A 23,515-nucleotide genomic window follows, 5' to 3' on the forward strand; every position below is an offset into this window, starting at 1 on the left:
TTAAAAGATCCATCGTGATCACATGACTATAGAGATCATGTGTACCGATGTGCGTGAAATTTGGATAAATTCTGAAGGCTTAATGTCAAAAAATGTGTTTTACATAAGTCGGCCTCCTGGTGGCGCTATGAAAGGCAAATGTGAAAAATGCAGGGCAGTTATTTTTCCTTGGCCTCAAGGGAGTGTGCGTGCAAAGTTTCATGCAGATCAGTGCAGTTATAGTTAAAAACACAAATCGGCCAGTTTTAGCGCCACCATGAGGCTGATTTGAACATTTTCATGTGGCATTTCTTCCTCGGCCTAGTGGGAATGTGCGTGTGAAATCTTACGGAAATCGCAAGCTGAGTTCATGATTTGAGGCATTTTGTTGAAAACGGAGCAATCCTGCAAACTTTGGAAGCCAACCTTAGCCAATCAGGATGAAATATGGAAAATTGGACAGATCCTTGTTGATTGCATGACTATAGAGATACTGTGTACTGATTTGCGTGATGTTTGGATAAAATCTGTAGGAGTACTGTCAAGAAATGTGTTTTGCAAAAAGAGGCCTCCTGGTGGTGCTATAAAAGGCTCATTTGAAAAATTTGGGGCAGAGGTTCTGTTCTGGCATCCAGGGAGTGTGTGTGCACAGTTTCGCTGCGATCAAGCCAACGGTGCCAGAGATTAGCTGTACACAAAATGACAGAATGACGGACACACAGACACACACACGGACGGACGGACAGGGGGTAAAACATACTCTCTCGTCATGCCTTTCGGCCTGGCAGAGACAATAAACAGAACAACAAAACAAGACAACGACGTAACAGAAAATAAATACTAATACATTAAAAGTACAAGCAAGGTCATGGGTCACATCATGGGTCACAGTCATTGTCATTGTGTCATATACACCCATGGGAGAGACACTGAGATCCACTGTCCACTACACTTGCAGCCCACAGAGCATTCTATTCGGGAGAGGTCTGGTTATTAAAATATTCAATGAAAGGTCTCCATGACTCAAAAAAGCCTTCAGTGGTTCCTCGGAGAGAGAATTGTTTCTAGGCTTAAGAACATCACACCATTAAGCCAGATTGAGTGAGAGGGTGGTTTTGGAGATTTCCAAGATAGCAATATTCTTCTTCTCGCCAAGAGAGTTGCAAAAGCAATGATCTCTAACTTTCGATTCGAAAATTGTAAAGGGTTTGATGGTGTGCCAAATATAGCTAGCAATGGACAGTGTTGCAGTGCAGTTTCTAAAACCTCCGATAAGGTGTCAAACAAGTGACCGGAACCGTTGTAACTCTGGGCAAGACCAATACATGTGTGTAACGTTCCACCATTCTAATGGATTCATTTCCAGGGGTGAGGAAACTCTGAAATAACACTGACACAGTTATGTCCAAGTAGTGTCCCCGTTCGCAAAGTGCAACATCCATCTTTGTATAATGGTCCCGAACAGAGCTACAATATTGTGACAACTGCCAACTTAGGCAATAATCTAGGTACTGTAAATTTACATCAATCAGTTTACGACGCGTAACGTGCGTCGCCTACCCTAAAAAACAGACATACAAGCTATCAACACACTGCGTCATAGCGTGTCGACAGCTTATAAATCTGTTCTCTTGGGCATATAAACAATGCGTGACAGAGTTTACAAATACTAAGCATTTTGGTAACCAAATGAGCCTGTAGCCTTGGCCTGTAACATTACGTTGTCAACATATACATATAGCTTACGCTAATAAAGTGAACATTAACGTAGCGTTTAACGAGACAGCAGTGCGACATTGAAACACCCAAAGTTTCAAAAACATACTCTCACAGATGATCCGATCACAAAATATTAATCAAATGACAAGTTAACAAAAGTTTGATAGCTGATGCTGAGCTAAACATGTTTGTTTAATTTTAAAGTTTATATGATTAAATGTTATGAAAGGCACCTCACAGCAGCTGTTGTGCTTGCCATGTTTACCTCGCAGAGACTGAGGCCGGTTGGCAGCACGCACTGGAGATCCCGTTGCGCAAGACAAGGAAAGGACAATGATGTCAGGCATATGTCATTCATTAATGCGTCAAATAAAACATAAAATAAAGATTGTTCACAAGTCTTTGAGTTCGAGTCCGAGTCGAGTCTCGACTCGAGTCTTTGAGGGGCGAGTCCAAGTCTCAAACTCGAGTCCCCATCTCTGGTGTGTTTGTGTGCGTGTGTGTGTGTGCGTGTGCATGAGCGTATGTCTCTTTCCTACTGCCTAATGCCTTTTTTGTCTCTCTCCCTGTCTCTCAGAGAACAGAATATGAACTACTCTGTACATGCTACTAATGAGGCTCCACCCGATGGTCCTCTGGCTGCAGCCTGGGGCTGCTAGAGATAGCTTGCTTTTTCTGACTTACTGCAGTACAATATGTCTCTCTCCCTCAACAACTTTCTCTCTCTCTCTCTCTCTCTCTCTCTCTCTCTCTGTGTTTTTCTCTTTCTGTGTCTCAATCTGTGTGTCTCTCTGTCTCTCTCATTATCTAGCTGTCTCTCTATATGTCCCTTTTTCTCTGCATGTCTCTCTCCGAGTCTATCTTCCTCTGTTTCTCTCTCCGTCTCACTCACCCCCTGCGCTCTCAATCAAGCACGCACAGTGCCTCTGCTGTTGTTAGGGTCTTCGGTGTAATAAACAATTCTCTGTCCCTCTCACTTCTCCTACACTGTGGGTAGGAGAAGTAAACTGGGGTGCTCCTTCCATTCCGACATCTCGCCACTCCGACTAGTGGCTTCCGCGTGCGGTTAGGGTTAGGGTTAGGGTTAGGTATAGGGTTCGTTAACGTTGGAAAGGCGACATGTCGGAAAGGCGAAATGCACCCAAGTAAACTATACCACAGCTCACAAAGAGGTTAAAAGCAGCTAAATATAAAACCATTGGGAGCAGAGACAAGGGGCTCTGCATTTATCCTAGACAACTTCCCATTGGCAGCTGCACACTAGCTAGACAATTTTGTAATCTGACTGAGCACATTTCTAGTCAAAGTTTTCTAGGGGCAGGCTCAGCAGACTGGCAGGGTGGTGAACCCTCTGACTTGCAGCCATAAGGTTAGGGTTGCTGTCGCTATACACTGTCTTTATGATTTTATGGAAGCAAGTGTGTGTGTGTGTGTGTGTGTGTGTGTGTGTGTGTGTGTGTGTGTGTGTGTGTGTGTGTGTGTGTGTGTGTGTGTGTGTGTGTGTGTGTGTGTGTGTGTGTGTGTGTGTGTGTGTGTGTGTGTGTGTGTGTGTGTGTGTGTGTGTGCGTGCGTGCGTGCGGACTCGGAGACATCTAATTGTCTCTGCCAGGCCGACAGGCTTGGCGAGAGAGTATGTTTTACACTCTATCTTTCACTATGGGGTGTGCTAAAAGACCCATAAGTATATTTGGCAATTTCACTGTAAATTCCACATTGAACTGAGATTTGATGGCAGCATCCCAAAAGTTACCCAAACTTTTACATGAAACAAACATGATGTTCTAGTGTCACATAGAGGAGTAGGGACAAGCTTCCGTTTGTACAGGCTTGAGATATTATAAGAATTCCCTGTAATGGATTCTGACTATGTTCTCTCTGGAGTGAGTTTTATTGTTTGCAGCCGCCATACAGTACATGACTCCACATGATAGGGCATTAACAGAATAATCGAATATTCGAATATTCGACTATCAAACCGACTATTCGACTATCAAATCACTATTCGATTATTCGATAACAAAAAAAAAAAAAAAAAAAAAGTTTTTTTTTTTTTTTTTTTTTAGATTTTTTTTTTTTTAGTGGCTTTTCTGCAGCAGACACGCAGCTGTGAGCTCTGGTGTGACGTCAACTCGCATTCCTTGAGTCCAGTCATCAATGTCATTGAAAAAAAAAAAAAAAAAAAAAACGTTTTATTTTTTTTATTTTTTATTTTTTTATTATTTTATTTTTTATAATCAAATCGATTAATCGAATATTCGAATACTTATAGGTCGAATAATTCGAATACTAAAAATCACTATTCGTGAATGCCCTACCACATGATGTTTGCTTGGTCACTGATTGACTTCAAAATTGGCGTGTGTATCGCCAATGACCCAGGGCCTGCAGTGCCAAGTGGAAATCCAGTTGGTTGCCCAGAAACTAAAGGCATCCATGTCTGCTTCTGTCTGTCCACGTGGTGTGCCACAGGTACATGTGATCACTTTAAGAATAGTCAAAACAAAGGTCTAGAGCGATATTGGCTGTTCACAGGGTAATGGAAGAAAAGCCTTGGACACATACAGTACTGTAATTTCTCCCAAGAGTAAACTGATGTCCTTGTGTGAGAGCGGTGTTGTTAAACAACAAATCTACAGCACCTCAAACAGACCGCAAAGAGCAGTTGATGTAAGATTACCTTGGGAGGAAATAACGAATGCAGTGAATACGTCTGACACCGGCCCTATGAGAAGCATTTCTCAGTGTAAAGCCCAGTACACAAGCCTAATTCGTCTTTGCCAAATAAAGTACACAAAATAAAGACTGCTCCGTGGATCTCCAAGGTACACCCTGAGCAGCCTTCTGCCCAAGATCAAGATGTCTGTGGAGCAGTCATTAGTGTGCATGCACATCTGCCATCTAATGTGTGCTGAAAATAGCATAGACAAGTACGTGACTCGTAGACGAGGTCTAAGCAGGTGGGCGCTGCAGATGGGGCTGACCCCAAAATTGCAGTGCACTTCTGATATGTGACACACCCCCTAGTCCATGGGTTCCCAAACTTTTCAGCCCGCGACCCCAAAATAATGCGGCCATTGACTTGCGACGCCACCTAACCTGGAGGTAATTTATGCACATAAACGTTCGGTGCGCACTTGTAATGTATCTTAGTATGACTTTTGACTTTAGGCCTACTACTTGTACTGTTAATAATCTTGTTAATATAGAGTTCAATCAATCACATTTACAGTACCTAATGAGATGGGTAAAATCTACTATTTGTAATCATTTTTAGATTGTATTTCATTCATTCTGTACATAATTATTTTTGTCTCCGCCAGGCCGAAAGGCATGGCGAGAGAGTATGTTTTATCCCCTGTCCGTCCGTCCGTCCGTCCGTCCGTCATTCGATCTGTCTGTGTACAGCTAATCTCCGGCACCGTTGCCTTCTCGCTGCGAAACTGTGCACACACACTCCCTGGATACCAGAGCAGAACCTCTGCCCCAAATTTTTCACAGGGGCCTGTTATAGCGCCACCAGGAGGCCGATTGGTGCAAAACACATTTCTTGACAGTACTCCTACATATTTTGTCCAAACAGCACGCAAATCGGTACACAATATCTCTATAGTCATTAAAAGAAACGGGTCTTTCAGATTTTTCATATTTCTTCCTGATTGACTAAAATTGCCTTCCAAAGTTTGCAGGAGTGCTCCGTTTTGAACAAAATGCCTCAAATCATGAACACAGCATGCTATTTCCATGAAATTTTGCACGCACATACCCACTACGTCAAGGAAGAAATGCTACTAAAATTTTAAAATCAGCCTCATGGTGTCGCTATAACAGGCCGATTTGTGTTTTTTCCTATAACTGTACCGATCTGTGTAAAACTTTGTATGTACACTCTCTAGAGGCCAAGGAAAAAACATTTTTCACATCTGCATTTTATAGCGCCACCAGGAGGCCGACTTATGTAAAACACATTTTTTTGATTGTAAGCCTTCAGATTTTATCCAAATTTCACGCAAATCGGTACACATGATCTCTATAGTCATGTGATCAAGAAGGATGTGTTAGATGTTTCATAGTCCATCCTGATTGACTAAAATTTACATCTAAAGTTTGCAGGAGTGGCCCGTTTTGAACAAAATGCCGCAAATCATGAACGCAGCGTCCGATTGCAGTGAAACTTTGCTCCCACATTCGCACTACGTTGAGGAACAAATGCCACCATTTTAACATTGCCCTATTATAGCGCCACCTTGAGGCCAATTTTTGCAACAGTATACATATATATATATATATATTACTCCTACAAATTGTGTCCAAACATCATGCAAATCGGTACCCATTATCTCTATAGTCAAGTGGTCAAGATTGTTCCGTCCGATTTTTCATATTACATCCTGATTGCCGAATTCCGAACATTGCTGCCCCACAATAACCTACCTGACCTGGCGGAGACCTGTCCTCCGAGGAGCACTTTTTCTAGTTTTGATATATTTTTTATGACCCAAAATAATTTCCCGCAACCCCAACTTTGGGAACCCCTGCCCTGGTCCACCTCTCCTCCAACATCGGTGCACACTGCACAGTTAGTCCCCTAAATACCAAACATGTCACTTTGCCTCCAGCAATTCTCAATTCACCCATTGTGCACCTCATGCCAATCCGCCTGCCCAAATACAGCTGGGTTTTTGTTTTGTGTTTGTTTTTACCATATTACTGCCTCCCCCAAAGGAGCTTCACCGCACCTTTTCACAGACAGGAAGCCACTTCCAATATGGGCCAGACTGTTTGTTTTTTTTCCTTCTTTTTTTTCGGCCTATTTTTGTGGCAGGCTTTTCATTTTGGAGTGCATTTCCAGTAGCACCTGTAGACGCTATAAATACTAACTAACAAAGTTTGGTAGTAGCTACTCATTTTCTTTCACAATTAATCTTAAAGCGTACCCACTTCACTGAACAGCACCAGGATTGGTGGGCAGAGAAGTAGCTGATGTGACACTGGAACTGAGTGGGTTTCAATTACAGGAAGCCACGGTCATGGGGTAAGCGCGTACATTGGTGGCATCGCCAAAGGATGGCCAACAATAAATGATCCCTGTGATAATGGTACTATAGCTTAGGTAGGCTGAGATAAGTGCAATTTATGTGAAGCTCTTGAGAATATTCTTCACAGAGCCAAGGGATTATGTAACCATGGGTGGATTAGTTCCTCTTTATCTCTCCCTCTCTCTCTCACTCTCACTCTCTCTCGGAGCTAAAAGTCAGACCCCTTCACACGAGGCAGTGGGTCCTTCATAAAGCCCTGGCATATTTTCTGTAAAAATAAAATCCATATTCAGGGGCAAAAGAAGGAGCCTTATAGTGCTAAGTGTTCTCGTTTGCATCATACTGGAAGGAAACAGGGAAATGTGGAATAGAGTCTGGCTGCACTCCCTCTCCTGGTTGTAACCATGATTGATTGTGTGTGTGTGTGTGTGTGTGTGTGTGTGTGTGTGTGTGTGTGTGTGTGTGTGTGTGTGTGTGTGTGTGTGTGTGTGTGTGTGTGTGTGTGTGCGCGTGCGCGTGTGCGTGTGTGTGTGTGTGTTTGTTACCAAAGGAAGGTCACCTGTCCACATCACTGCTGCTATATAGAAAGGGACAGGCTTTTTCATGTACAGTATGTACACATACACACTGGGTGACAAATGGCTTCATGAAACTACTGGGCTGTGGGCATTATTGACTGTGTGCACCTGAAATGAGGTTTTATTATGTCCAAATAAATAGACCTATAGTTGTTATTACGAGATGGATAGGTTTTTTTTTTAAAAGAGCAAAAGCAGTTGTTGTCCTCCAAGGCAAATTCACAGCACATTCTTAGTGCTGATTGCTGAATCTTATTCTTATATGCCTATAAATATTGTTAACAGCAGGAAAATCCCCTCGAGTTATCTTTTGTTTCACATCCGTCCGTCTGATCCAACATCAGTTAACACAACATACAATCTGAAATTCAACCGTGAACAAGGCACCAGTTTTATAGCGTCTAGCAGGGGTTCTCGAAAATATGTTGTAAAGTGAATGGGGGGGGGGGGGTCATTTATTAGAGTTAATAATGTAATGAATTCACAAATTAGTTAACTGTTTTGACCCGAAGGTTTAGATGTAAACTTTTGATGTTCTGTCCTAAATGGTATGAAACTGTAGACGGACAAGGAATCTCTGTAATAATGTAATGGGGGTCCATGGTTTTGCTTTTCTATTTGCTCTGTTGAGGGTTGTTCACACAGAGTCAACTCTGCTCTTATAGGTTTTCAGGCTGCTACTGTAATTGCCTACATGGTAAATCTGTCACCTTTTCTCTGAGAGTGTTATACTGTTAGCCTAAAGCAATTTATTGCCAACTATTGCAACCCCACTCTACTGTAGTTATGCACCTTGTTATGTTTTTCAATAATTCGTAATAATTAAGTTCTATCAACCTCCAAATATTATTATCTAATTAGTGCACAACCACAGTGTAGTGATTTCACATCTTATAATATAATTTCCGCGAAACATTCCTCCTCCTTTGCATTTGCTTCCATGTACAAGTTATACTGTATGTTAAATCGACTGGTTTCATCTGGCATCATGCGCTTGTATCTTTCATGATTTAGTTGATATAAATTAGTGAATGAATACATTCTCCTGTGTGTATGATAATGTGGGTTTCCATTTAAAAAAAAATCACACCCTGTGTGAAGGAAGCGGTGCCTTTGGGGCGGGGCTTCACTCATTTCAGTTCGTCCCTATTGGTGGTCTGAGTCCACTTACCAAATTTGTACTTGGTAGCATGCTGCAAACTGGAATAATGGCTGTTTAAAGCCCAGCCAATGGGCAGACAGAGGGGCGGGGCTTAAGTAATTACAGTTTGTCCCTATTGGTGGTTTTAGTCCATGTCCAAAATTTGTACTCCGTAGCATGCTGCGAACTTGAGTTATGGCTGTTTAAAGGCCAGCCAATGGGAAGACAGGGGGGGGCGGGGCTTGAGCAATTCATGCTCGGCCCGTATTGGTGGTCTAAGTCCACATACCAAATTTGGACTTGGTGGCATGCTGCAAACTGGAGTTATAGCTGTTTAAAATCCCGTGCTCATCCCGTGCTCATACGGGCGGACGTCCCTGGGGGTCCCTGGACCCCTCTTTGATAACCGGTGGCACGTGTGGCAAATGAGAGGAGAGATGGCATAGGCAATCTCCAAGTCCGTGTGTGTGCGTGTGTTTGTATGTGTTGCTTCTTTGCCGTGCTCATCCCGGGCTCATACGGACACACAGACGGACACACAGACGGACACACAGACGGACACACAGACACCGAGTCAAAGCCACGTATAGAGCGGTTGGCACCGCTAAAAATGTTATTACTTGAAGGAGATGGATCCAGTGTAAAGATCTAAGAACTGGAGTGATATGATCCACTTTCTTGGCTTTTATTGATAGTTTTTTAGGGAAAAATGTGAGATATTACAGTAGTCGATTCTACTGAAGATGAATGCATGGACCAGTTTTTCAAAATCTTGCTTAAAAATAAGTACTTTCACTCTTGATATATTCTTATGGGGATAGTAAGCTGACTTTGTAGTTGTTTTAGTGTGGCTGTTGAATTTCAGGTCTGATTCCATGACTACACAAAGAATTCTGGCTTGAATTCTGGTTTGAGCACAGCATTTTAACCATTCTTCCTTGGTTCCAAAACAATTACTTCGGTTTTGTCTTTGTTAAATTCGAGAAAATTACATGTAGATGTTGAACAGAAGAGGTCCAAGAATGGAGCATTGTGGAACTATGCATGCCACTGGGACCTGCAGATGTGTAATTACCTATAGACAAAAAGTTGTCCCTGTCCTTTAAGTACGATTCAAACCAGTTTAGCACTGTGCCAGAAAGTCCCACCAAGTTGTGATGGACCATATCTGTCTGTGGATGTTATTGAAGACCTTAAAAAGAGCAGTACATGCGCTGTGGTGTGGTCAAAATGCTGACTCCAAGATATCAAAGCCATTGTTTAGTTCCGAGATAAGAAGTTGTTCAGTTGTAGAAAGACAGCTTTTTCAATTATTTAACTTAAAAATGAGAGGTTTGTTATTTAGTTATGTTTTGTTCTTCTTTTGAGAACTGACTGCAGTTTGCATTTTTTAAAGGCTGTTGGCTGAAGGCAGTAGGAGGATGTTTTCAGATGTTGTATAATGTCCTAGAAATTTGGATTAAATTGTGTCAAGGCATTTCAATTAATTTTAAGTGGACACGCCTGGTCAAATTCATTGCAGGCTCTGGTGGATAAAAGTCCAGAGGCTACTGAAACAGGAGGGTTTGTTAGCCTGTAGCTAACGTACATTATTCTCGTTTTTGGCGATGATGTCAGACTCAGAGCAAAAGGACCGCCTTGCAATTGTTTTTAAAGATGTCATAATGAACTTATAATAGCTTTTAGTATGTTCTCATTGTGACATTTACTAATATTATATGCATTTCAGAAAAGGTGCTGTTAATTTAGAAAGTTTTCCTGTCATTACAGTGCTTGTTATACACTTTGAAACTGCCTTTATTGAGTAAAGTGAAAACAATAGTTTTATTTAATTATGATTGATCATTAGGTTGTCACATTTTGCTTGCTTTTTATAGCAAACGGTTAGGTATTGACCCGTCACTCATCTACAGTACCTACCTCTTTATTCTTTTCCTGTTGGTCTATTCATTTAACTATCAGTATGAATAAATTAATAAAATGAAAAATTAGCTCAGTACAGATACTTCTGCCAAGGTCTATAATAGTGCTGCTGTGTTTCTGGCACCATATCACCTTTTGGCCCATATCCACAAGTTTCATAGTCAGAATTATATCAATTGGATGAAATCCTATTTGCATTTTAGAAAAGCCTCCTGTGGATAGGTGTTGAAAACTATATACACTTTAAGCAATGCATCTGGTTCGTCCAATGTAATTGTGATGTCCATGTCAAATAAATAAAAAACAAACATAATAAAGCAGTCTGTACTGTAGGTATGTAAATGGATCATTATTTTAATGTATTTTTTACTTCCTGTGGCATCCCACAAGGGAGTTGCCTTGGGCCTCTGTTGAACATTATTCATACAAATGATCTTCCATTAATGTTGATTGACTCACATGTGCATATGTTTGCTGATGACTGCAGTAGCAGTTATGGTTTAAGTAAATTATCTTAAACGTGTTGTGGCTAACCTAGCTCCCAAAAATAAATGAATACAATTCCTTTCACCCTATACTGTACACATAAACCTGCATTTACATTCAATACTTCCCAATAAACATATGAAAATATTAAATATATTTTTATGAAAATGTACCATAAAGACAGTTCTCTCAATTCTAAATACACTGACAACAGACCTTCTGCCCTGACCCACTGGAATGTGCTTTAATCCTCCCAAGGGAGGAAGACTTTTTAAGTGTCCCATTGTCAAGGTCTGTGTGTTGACAGTGTAGGTTTCCTCATTACTGGGAATGTGTAGAGTTCAGTCAGGATGAAGAACATAGAGGCCTATCTGATGCAGGCATGATTCGATTCCATTTTGAGGTCATATTTGTACGTAGATAGAAGTCACCACTGGTCATATTTTAGTGGTGCTGGCAGCAGGCAGCATTCAGTGTCGGAGCCAAGGTGAGTGATGACTATTTGGAGCAGGCGAGGGTGTGCTATCCTGCCAATCTATCTCCTGTCACAGGGTTAAAGAGACATTCACTGCAGGTCCTCCTAAGGGGAAGAACTTTCTAGGATCGCACACAGCTGAACCCTGGCATTCAGACTGCCCCGACCGACCGCTCTTCAATTAGGACATGATTCTAATTGATTATTTTTAAAAGAATCATGTTAGTGTAACCTGGTGTGGCAAGGAATTTACTTTTAATAACAAATGTAAGACTATGCCACCTTGATGATGTTTGTTTCAAGGAAATAGAAGAAATGAATACCTGTGTATTGTGCAAGACAATATTTATTCAATTCCTAGTTAAAATCCCAAACCTTCAAGTTAACAATGTACAGTTACCATTATGTAGTATAATCAGAAACCAAATTAAATGCTACAGATACAAGCAGAGTCTTCTAGCCAGTGGGCGACAATTAACAGGGCCCAGGGAAGCTAGGCTAGGCTACTATTCTATGCCCAGCCTAATACAACACAGCAAGAGCGCACACACACAGCATGCAGAAAATAATCAAAAGCGCCACCGTGAAAAAGGGTGACATTGTCCAAAACGTAACAAAGTCAATGGAGGGGATTTGCAGCTAGCTCCTATGCACAGCTTTTCTAGTCGTCTATGTACGTACGGAATTTCAATCCGTGCTATTTCACCGTGTTGTATGAGATCGGGTTGACTGTACACACAGGAATCATTATGTGTGGGGGAAAGGAAACAAAACATTGATTAATACACAATTTAAAAAAAGCTCAAATATAATACTAAAGTCAAACTAAACAAAGCAGCACTGGCAAGATCTAAGGAGGAATATAAAACACTTAGTACACTATACAAACAACAATAAATTAATTATTTCAACAGGTGTTTTTTTTGTGTACCTTAAATTGTCTGTGTGTTCTCATACTGCGATAAATGCAACTCGGCACATGACATCAGTGAGGAATGGATCAACCTGAGTGATCACAAGAAAATGTCATTATAAATACCAGAACATAACACATCATTAAAACATACATGCAGCATTACTCACCCCGACATAGCAAAAAATAAAAACAACAAGAGACCCAGGTCGCCAGACCCACAGCCAGTAACCACCAAGCAGCCTATGTTTGGAATAGACTGCAGGGCACTTTAAATAATCACAGTGATTGTCAATGAGGAAGTGGATAGTGCAGTTGTCCTACGGTCAACTCTGGCTGGCTACATTGGCATTGTTAAAAGAATCTTTTAGCAAGTGCGGGTGCTCAAGTGTGTCCTCGTTATCCCAATGTACTGTAACCCACAAAACCCTCTGAAAAATATAAATCTATCTAGCATTTGTTCCTTTCCACAAGGCAAATAGAGCAAGGGAGGCAATAGAGGAGAGTGTTACGTGAACAGCCTGCTGAGAGGAAATGGAGTTATGGTTCTCCTAACCTATTAAACAAGGACCTGTGCCGTTGTTAAAACTCCTATGATCACTACAAAGGGCAGTTTATCGGACCAAAGCCCCACTCTAAAGACTCACAGGCATTATTCTTCACTGTTGCTCGGATTTGAAAGCCAAACACTGTGTGGCTTCAAACTGATACAGGCTCCCTGCTCTGATAGAGTTGAGGGCTCCTGTTGAAGTTCACTGTGTATGCATTAGCACATATACCAGGAGGAGCTGTATGCATCCATTGTATTTGTACAGTTTGTATTCACAGACATGTATTCACATGCGCACGTATACAGACACAAATGGCATGTATAGACGCACTCACGGACACGCACTTACACACGTATGTACACAGGCACAAGTGCACAGGCGAACATGCTTAAAGGTATACTACTGTAGGTAAGATCGCAGATCTGTGTGTGTACACCCACACACTCCCCCTCCCCCCGCCCCTCTTTGACAGGTATCAAAGTAAAAAACACATTCACTCTTACTAAGAAAAGTTCATGCATGCATGCATAAACAAACACGTGCACATAGAAATAGCTGTAGTGTAATTTGTGACAGATGCCAAATACAGTGATATGTGGTAAACTGTAAGCAACACAGTAATACGCTGTGACAGAAGCCAGGATGCCTGCTCTCCGTCAGCCTCTCAGGTCAAAAGTCAGGTCAAGTGGAGACCAACTGCACCTCAGAGATTATCTTTCTACACATACATAGGAATAAGAACTGTGTTTAGTAAATGTCCCCTCTCGGTGAGCAGTTGTTGTATGTGGAGTCACATTGGGGGCATCGGTATTCTGTATTGTATATACATTTTCTGGGAATACTGGTGTGCTGCTGCTATTGAGTTCATACGTGTGTGTGTGTGTGTGTGTGTGTGTGTGTGTGTGTGTGTGTGTGTGTGTGTGTGTGTGTGTGTGTGTGTGTGTGTGTGTGTGTGTGTGTGTGTGTGTGTGTGTGTGTGTGTGTGTGTGTGTGTGTGTGGCGTGCGTGCGCACGTGTGTGTGCGTGCGTACGTGTGCGTGCGTTTCTTTTTTTAATGCTGCTACAATGTCTGACCCAGAACTTTGAAACTTGAACCTCCCCATTTCCCACTGCAGTCTGAAGACTCATTTCTTTAGACTCCTCCTCACCCCCTAGCACACTTCTTTCCTTCTATCACTTCCTGCTGCTTATTTTGATAGATGATAGTCGTGATGAAAAATCAGAGTAGGGCAATCAAACAAGGCGCGTAATAAAGATACATAACAACTTTAGTATTACATTTCATATACAGCACAGTGTATTGGGATTTTTAGGGAGTTGAATCAATACAAAGACTCTAATGAACTAAAGCTTGGTATAAGAAACAATATATGCTTAGAGAATCAATTATAATAAATGCCATGGGGAGAAAATGAAAATTACAATATATTATGTTGAAATGCGCTTTTCATGTTTTGCCCAAAACCAAGTCTCAATTTAAAACTGTAAAACAATGCAGTCTGTTGTACTGTTAGAACACATTTAAAATGGAACATTTTGAGTGCCAGTGTAACTCTGAGTAAGATTCCTTTTGAACACTCTCAGGGACAGATTTCTGTTCATGAAATGTGCAGTGCAAATTGCCCTCCACCTAAAATGCAATTTTCGCTAGTAAAGCGCGTCAAATTAGCATCTGATTTACTAGGGCAGTAACTAATTATACAATTGGCGCATGGGACCGCCTTCTACTCTATCTGCATTCTTAATTTGAAGATGCAGTGAAATGGTGAAATGTGGAGCCCTCAACAAGCTCAAGAATAATAGCTGCAAAGCTATTAAAACATTTTACTTTCAAAATGGTGCAGGAACCCTGTTTACAACACTGTGGTAGAAGGAGAAAAGCCAGCACAAATTCAATAGGGTTTCAGCCCCCCCCGGCTTGAACCACAATAAACAACTAAATTCAGTGTTGCTTAAATTGTTTGGAGGGACACAATGTTACTCCAAATGAGAGAAATATTATTTCACTATTGCTCATGAAAATGAATGCATTAGAAGTCACCAAACAAACAACATTGTATAACAGACTTGATGACTTGAACATTAATTGTGTTTTATGTTTCTGTAAATTTGTTTTGGGCATTGACCTTTGCCACTGGATGTGAGAAAACTTGCGTGCGTCATAGCAGCACATTTATGTGGGACAGAAAGGGCAATGTGGTCAGAAAAGCCAGAGTTGCAAGAAGCTTATTGCCAGATGGGAACATTGTGTGGGAGGTCGTCTTTGATTTCTTAAAGTAATTATTAGACTGCTTAATCTATATATGTTATATATGTTCTAATTATTATTTTTTGCATTCTCTGTGCATCATGCTGCCTACGCTAATTTGCACCTGCCTTTTAGCTAAACCTGCCCTCACATGCTTTGTAAATCCAAAAGATAGTGTAATTAACCAATCTCATTTTATCATATATCCTCCCATTATTCGCCTGATCTTCTCTTAAATGCCTGCCTACAGTAAAGAGGTGTACTTTGTGATGACCCATAAGGTGCACTGACAGGATGCAATGATAAATAAACTGTGTTTCTAGGTTGGTGCACTGGTCAAATAAATGACTAGTTTCTAGGTGCAGAATGTGTCTTTAATATGGCACAAAAAGAATAGTAAATCTAGCCCTGAGTTAACGTTACACTCAGGTCCATTGTAGACACAGTTCAGGAGGCCTTGGGCCAGACCCCTGAACTGTTCTGCTGCTTTCTGTCTTTTTTCTGTAGTGTTGGAAAGCTCCGTGGAGTGATAGTGTTGCTTTGTGTGTGTGTGTGTGTGTGTGTGTGTGTGTGTGTGTGTGTGTGTGTGTGTGTGTGTGTGTGTGTGTGTGTGTGTGTGTGTGCATGTGCGCGTGCGCACGCGTGTTTCATCTCTGCACCTCTGTGATAACACATCTTTGACATCTAATACAGCAGATGTTGTTGTGGTTGATGAGGAGTCAAGAGAAGTGTCTGTATTATAGATAGCCTGCACCTTTGACCCTAGCCTAGAGGAAGCTTTTATGACCAAGGTCACTTCTACATACCATCTCAGAGCTGGGCTATAGGTGCAGTTTATAAAAAACTGTTTTTATATTTGGCAGACTAGGACATACCCACAGACTGGTTGTTAGAGGGTTTCAACAACTTGGGATGCCCAAAAAGGAGGCAAAAGGGCTGCTAAAGTATTGCGCTGTCTCTGTGCTGTTTGTTGTTGTATCGCTGTTACTTATACCCATAGAGTACTGAGTGGCATGCTTATTGTATCATGAAGACATATGCCAGGATTTTGTGAATGTAACCTTAAAGGGCAAGACCACTTTGGTAGAGGTTTGGGTTGTGCAGTTACCTTGCCATGATGTAACTCCAAAGGTGGGCAGGAAATCAAAAATAATTGCTCCATTAATTAGAAATTGATCATTCAAAATATGCTCCTCATTGACTTGCATTGTACGGTAAAATAGCTCTCAAAGTCACTCTTTTAGCACGTAAATGAACGGTCCACGCTTTCTTCTTAATAAAAATAGCAAAATCAACAGGAAGTTAACATTTTTATTGTAAAAACAAACAGTACTGGGTTTTGTGATGTTATGTATTGTCTGAATCAACTTTGTTTGCATTCGTTTATGTGCTAAAAGAGTGACTTTGAGAGCTGTTTTACCGTAAATAAGGAGCATATTTTTAATTATCAATTTCTAATCAATGGAGCAATTATTTTAGATTTATTGCCCACCTTTTGTAGTTACATCATGGCAAGGTAACTACACAACCCAAACCTCTACCAAAGTGGTCTTGCCCTTTAACTGTACCTTTAATCTTCATCAACCGTGGAATAAACATTATCTTACTACTCCACCAAGTGGAAAATGCCATAGTAACAACCTAGACACGCAGGTGGCGCAGGTGTAAAGTTCCTACCCACCACCACAGAGACTGGGGTTTCAAATCCTGCATCTGGCTTGGCAGGGTGTTCCAACAAACACAATTGAACGCCATGTTCGTGGATGGGAGGCAATCTCTGTCAAAATATTGTCCATTGTCATGCAGTCAGTTTGATTCCTTATGGATCATTTAACGTTGTATGCATTTACTAGAGAGGGATAGGGAAAGTAGGCTGTCAGGAAATGAGGAGAGATGATGGGGGGGTGACACACAGCAAAGGTCGTCGGCAACGGGAGTCGAACCCGCGACACGCTGTCAGGCTTGTCGGAGGCTTGTCACCCTAGGCATTGCAGCCTAGGGTGCCGCCACGCTGCGGCCCAGGCCATCTCTCTATATTCTTACCCGCTTTGACTGGCTCGGTCCTGGACCATCACAAATACTGTACATACTAAAGAACAAAAGGGTTTTCACTTCTTTTGTTCATGGTTGTGTGTGTGTGTGTGTGTGTGTGTGTGTGTGTGTGTGTGTGTGTGTGTGTGTGTGTGTGTGTGTGTGTGTGTGTGTGTGTGTGTGTGTGTGTGTGTGTGTGTGTGTGTGTGTGTGTGTGTGTGTGTGTGTGTGTGTGTGTGTGTGTGTTTGGGGTGTGTTTGTGTGTTCACAGATATCGACGAGTGCATGGAGGGTCTCATCCAGTGTCACAACCACTCTCGCTGTGTCAACTTACCTGGTTGGTACCACTGTGAATGCAGAAGCGGTTTCCATGACAATGGCTCCTACCTGCTTGATGGCAGTTCCTGTGTTGGTGAGCATCCTCTTACTCTGTTAGAAATGTGTCTTCGATGTTCAACAGACTCCAGCAGTTATCATCTGACTAAATGGATTATACTTTTGTTTGGTTTACCCAGTTTCTTCCAACATACTTATGCGGTCTGCATTTGCTTCTATTGCTGACTTAAAATGTTTCTCAGAATGATTTTTGGCAGTGCCAATAATCCATGCAAACTGTCAATCAATATAACATAGTACATCAAAATAGGCAGAAAAAAAATCATGTAACTGTATGGTCAGTTACTTAATGGCCAGTTACACAACTTTAAAGGCTGTTTTGAAAGCCTTTAAATTATTTAGGGTGAAATATTTTCTGGCTTTCATACATTGCTTACAGTACATTGTTATTGGTTCCCCCCAAATACCATATTTGCAGCTATCCGTACTATATGCTCAAGTTTTCAGTAATAGTAAGAGACGGAGATGTTGGAATTGTCTGTAACTCAATGGTAAATTGATTTAGCTAATCCTATCTTACTGGAATCAGACGTAGAGTAAATTTGCACATTCAAGTAATTGGATTTGGTAAGTAGTTGCTTTCAGTGTGAATACGCTGGTGTTTCCTCAGACTACCTAACTCATTGAAACTCTTGTTACACTGTTTACAGTAGAAAGGTTTCTCTCCAGTGTGAATACGCTGGTGTTTCTTAAGACTATCTAAGACACTGAAACTCTTGTCACATAGTTTACAGTGGAAAGGCTTTTCTCCCGTGTGGAGACGCAGGTGTGTCTTCAGATTACCTAACTCACTGAAACTCTTGTTACATAGTTTACAGTGGAAAGGTTTCTCTCCAGTGTGAATACGCTGGTGTTTCCTCAGACTACCTAAGACACTAAAGCTCTTGTCACATAGTTTACAGTGGAAAGGTCTCTCTCCAGTGTGAATACGCTGGTGTGTCTTCAGGATACTTAACTGATTGAAACTCTTGTCACACTGTTTACAGTGAAAAGGTTTCTCTCCAGTGTGGACACGCTGGTGTCTGTTCAGACCACCTGACTCACTGAAACTTTTGTGACACTGTTTACAGATGTGAGTTTTCTTTCCTTTGTAAATCGTCTGATTTTTCTTTACATCTCCTGGTTGAGTTAAAACCTCGGTAAACCGTTGATGACTTTGATATTTTGTGGTGGGTCTGTGTCTCCTTGTTTCCGGCTGGTTACAGAGCTGACTATTTGCTGACGGGCCGCTGAGCAGATTTGTCCATGCCTCAGCGGTTGGTGGTTGAGGTCGTCGTGGCTCGGATGAGACGTGAAGGTACACTCAGAACAGGAGAGCGTAGTCTCGGAGGATTGGGACCACACTCCTCCCAGGAGTGGCGGTTCATGGTCAGCGCTGCTGTACATGGACTGTGATGGGAACGGAGTTGTAGGTTCTGTTGAGGCTGGAAAATGGCCTTCTCTATCTCCCTGTATTCTTTGTCTACCAAAGTTCTGTATACCTTTCTCTCACAACACGTGTGGACACAGCATCCTCTGGTCTAGAAGTGGAAGTCTAAAGTAACTTCACACCTCATATATCTGAGCAGAGCTTTGGTCTGACTCTCACAACATACTCTCACAACATACTCACAACATAATCGGTTGCCATGCATGCCTAGCAACACCGATGTGTGCAGGATGCCGCCCCCTCCATAATTGGGCAAGAGTGATGTCATCAATATGACATCATCACCATGACGGCAGAGATCCACATCGAAGCCACGCCATGTGTTTCGCATTTTGTGTGTTTATCATTTACTAATTATGTCACAATGTCACAATCTTGCAACTAGAAATAGGAATAGAAGCCCCACTAGTTGCCCCTAGAGGCCATACTGCTTCTAATAGCCCAGGCTGTAGGTATATCTTTTTTTGTGACCAAAGTGTTGGACATGGACGTAAGTGTCATGGCAATCCGCACATTACATTTTGACATACCTTGTGTGTAAGTGGACATTTTTGCCTAAGGGTGGCACTAAAGGAATGGGCATGGGGTCACCAAAACCAGTAGGGTTCATCTTCTGTGTGAAGATGCACAGTAAATTCCAAGGCAGAAATCTGAGGAAACGTTATTTATTTGTCAAGCAGCCAGTTATGTGTAGACATGACAGTTGTGTAAGTGCATGAGTGAGTGTGCAGTATTTACGTCCGGCTCGACGTCTGTAATATTCACCAGCTTGAAGCTATTTTTTTGGGATCCTTTTATTTTGCTAATTTAATGGTATGCCTGGAGAATTCAAGTTGGCCTATTATTAACCTGTAAAGCGCAATTCAAAGCATGAGCGAATAGGAACTGGCAGTTGGGCCATATACTGTAGACATTTTTCTTGCACTGCATTCTGATGAGTCTTTCCACAAATCAGGGCAGTGACTGAATTTCAACTGGTCTGGAAAAGCTTGCCGGTTGCATCCGGTTTAAAACCCAAATAATCCCAAATATGGGATTTTGTATTCTTTTTCACAACAAGCCCTGTAATGGCTGCATTCATTGAAAATGGCGATTTCCTCCTTGCGGCTCACACGCGCACCTGTTTGCGCACGCACGCGCGTGCGAGTGTGTGTGTGTGTGTGTGTGTGCGTCACTGTGTGGCTCTGTGACTCTCAGCCTGTGTGTTTGCCGTGCTGTGACAAACCAAATACATGTTGGATATGCATGATGCAGTAGGCACGGTTACACATCTAAGTGCCTGCTTAATTATTAACCACTCTATCCTCCGCTCCACTGTTTTGTGAGAGAGGGTAAATGACAGGGATTGTGTGACAATAGAAGCATAAGAAGGAGAAGTTAAATAATAAAATCTGATTTTAAATACAGATCATGGGCTGACACTTTTTTCGCGTTCCACCGAGAGAAGTGTTTGATGAAAAGTATGAAATCTTCTTATTATTCTATTCCTGTCAGTGACGATGCTTTGAAAAAACAACTATTTTTGATGGGAATTAGCATATTGCTGCTAGATTCTGCCTCTGTGAGCGTGTGTGGATCCCAATATCCCAATATGTCTCCATCTGTCAATTTACATTTTCACCTGCAATGTAATGACTTTTAATGACGTTTTTGCACACATTTTACATTTGGACACAGCACACCATACACACAAGCCAGTCATTTTTAGCATTGTGGAGTTATTGCAAATCAAACAAAGACGGTGGGTTTTTATAGCAACCTACAGTATAGAATTGATTTAAGGTATGTGACCCGAAATCCCACCTCATTAATGTGTTTGTTTTTGTTATGTTGTTGTTTTTACCAGTTTTTTTCTTTATTTATTTTTTTAAGTTGTGTCCTGCTGGGGAGGCACTACATTACTATTTAAGGACTTTTAAGACCTTTTAAATAGCTCAACAAAAAAAATTAAGAAAAGAAAAAGACCATTACTGCATCAAAAATAATCAACAAACACTTATACTATAAAAAACTGGTCAAACATTGGCCAAATTGTCAAACAATACAAGAAAGAGGCCAAAATTGTGAAAATAGCGATCTACAAGCTTACGTTTAGAGCTTGTAGATCTGCTATTTTCACAATATTTATCGGTGGAACCGAGTCAAACTAAATGTAATGCCTCAACTCCTACAATTCCAAGTGCTTGTCAGAGTGGGGGGTCCCCAGTTCACATGATTATTTTGGGGGGTCACAGCCTGAAAAGGTTGAGAACCACTGTTTTAGAGAAAGGGCGAGCGGGTGGGGCTGAGAGGACAGGGGCTACACCCTCTGGCAGAGACCTGGACCGCATCCAGGGAGAGAGGAGAGAGATACATTAAGTTGACAAGAAAAGGGTTACTTGAGGGGGAAAGTAGAGAGTAGTTGGCAGAGACAGCCTCAGATTTGCTTAAAGTAGGCGATAACATCCTCAAGGGGAGAGGGTATATTTTTCAAATTATACAAGAAATTGCCCAAAATGAATTGGAAAATATATTTTGGACGTCAGAAAAAGAGAGAGACAAGAGAGGAGGGGGTCATTGCTGAGGATTAGATCCCTGTGTGAAAAAATGCCATGCTCGAAACAATAAGAAACTCCTCGCACTGAAAAGAGATATCCTGCCAAACAATCCACAACAATCATTAATATCTTGCACATTAAATATCTCCAGCCGTTGCAATTCTCTCAGATCTCACAGCCAAATCACAAACACATAGCCATCAGTCACAGTTCTAATTGGACATTAAGAGATTTGTTTGTGGCCTTTGATCATGAGCTCTGAACAAAGACACTCACAGCATGAAATATGATTTCTACGACACGATTAGTGACACCACTTATGACTCTCATTTGCATGTTGTTAAGAGACGGCACTAATGACACTGCTGCTGATTAATATGTGGCGTAAATGTAGGGGAATGCATTTTCGTTTTGTGTGTGTGTCTTTGTGGTTGTGTCGGTCTTCATCTGTGTGTGCGTGTGCCTTTGCTGTAACAGTGGATCCTGAAAACCTTCTCCCACTGTGCAATATTAGACTCTGAGCCAAAGGGGGAATAAGTACAAATGTCAATTCAACAAGATCTCTCTCTCTCTTTCTCTCTCTCTCTCTCTCTCTCTCTCTCTCTCTCTCTCTCTCTCTCTCTCTCTCTCTCTCTCTCTCTCTCTCTCTCTCCCTCCCCCTCCCGCTCTCTGTCTCTCTCTCTCTGTGTTCCACAAAATCCCAACAGTCTGTCGCGAGCTAACCAAACAAGCAAACATTTTGCATATCAGAAGGTGGAGGCAGGTTGAAGTAAGATAAGGGCAACGGCAGCTGTGCCTGCCTGGTTTTTGCTGCCATTTAGCCAAGAAGTCTAAGTACAGCAGTGTGAGGGATGGCAAGACTAGAGAGAGGGGTGAGAAAGACAAGGAACCGTTTATATGATGTTTTGCATAGTAGTGTATATTTGCCTGTCATTAAGTGTTTCTATGAATTGAGTACAAAGGACCCCAATGGAAACAAGCCATAGGCTTTCTTGGGTTTAAAATCCTCTTAGCAGACCTTGCATTGAACTGTACTTTCCTGTGCTTTTTTGCAAACTGCTAATAAAGTATTCAATCAAAAGTATTGGCACTTATGTACTCGAGAGCACAGGTGGGATTGCTGCGTCAGTGCTGATAACCGGCTCAGTATGTCGATGCCAGGGGCTTATAATATGGATAATTTGGTCATTCTTTCAACTGCTGAGACACCTGAGAATTAGAATGAAGGGCCCTTTCTGAAGGGGCTGTACACTATGCTCAGAAGCAGAACTGCCAATAGACAGCACACACTTGGCCAAACTAAGAACCCTTAATATCCAGAGTATCTTTTTCTCTGGATACTTTGGAGGCCTTTGGCTGTCATTCCTCATGCTTTCTGTATTCTAATGGTAAATGTGTTTCTCCAGACCAGATACAGAGTGTATCTGGTACTGTATCTTACTCCCATGAGCACAAAATGGGGCGAAGCGCAGTGCAAGTGTCCAATGTAGTTGTCATGTTCATGCCCAGCGTCCACATTGTGTAGGTACCAAATGTACTTGTGCCCATACACCATATGCACCTACTGTATTAGCGTATTGGTCTTAAAATGAGGTGTGGAAAGGCAAATTGTTGCCATCTTAGGGGGAGTGAGAAAAGCCATAAAGGGATTGTGCCACAGACCTCATCTGAAGTCTGGCGTAGTCCCCCAGCACAGTATCTCCCCACTATTTAAAGAGCACATTAGATAGTAAATTGACCTATATAGGCCAGTTCACAATGGGCGCACACTGCTTGCAATCCAAATCCAAACTGAATTCAACACATAACTCACATTCCATATGGTAGATGACATTGCTGAGAGACTCAGCATTGAGGTTCAGAAATAATTAATGATCTGGGCCAGATTCTCCATAGTCTATAGCATTGGATGGGTGCCCGTAGAACCAGCCAATTTTACATGCTGGGAGGCAAAAATGTAAATTCACAACTCGTGCTCAGGAACCAACAAGCACTTCTTTCATTATATTTCATTATTCCTATTAATAAGATTATGACTAATAAGAAATAAGAAAACAGAAGTAGCCAATGCCC

General features: G+C 41.6%; 1 protein-coding gene across 1 annotated transcript in view; it reads left to right on the top strand.

The window, feature by feature from the left end:
- The window catches only part of LOC311049653 (protein kinase C-binding protein NELL1-like), a 289,822-nt gene that overhangs the window by 248,799 nt on the left and 17,508 nt on the right, over positions 1 to 23,515 (top strand). Inside the window, exon 16 of the mRNA XM_084063406.1 lies at positions 17,352 to 17,492. Coding sequence (XP_083919532.1) covers positions 17,352 to 17,492 — 141 coding nt within the window. The remainder of the gene's footprint in view (positions 1 to 17,351; positions 17,493 to 23,515) is intronic.

This window comes from Gymnoscopelus microlampas, assembly GCF_963454915.1.
Source record: "Gymnoscopelus microlampas genome assembly, chromosome: 1".
Lineage (NCBI taxonomy): Eukaryota > Metazoa > Chordata > Actinopteri > Myctophiformes > Myctophidae > Gymnoscopelus > Gymnoscopelus microlampas.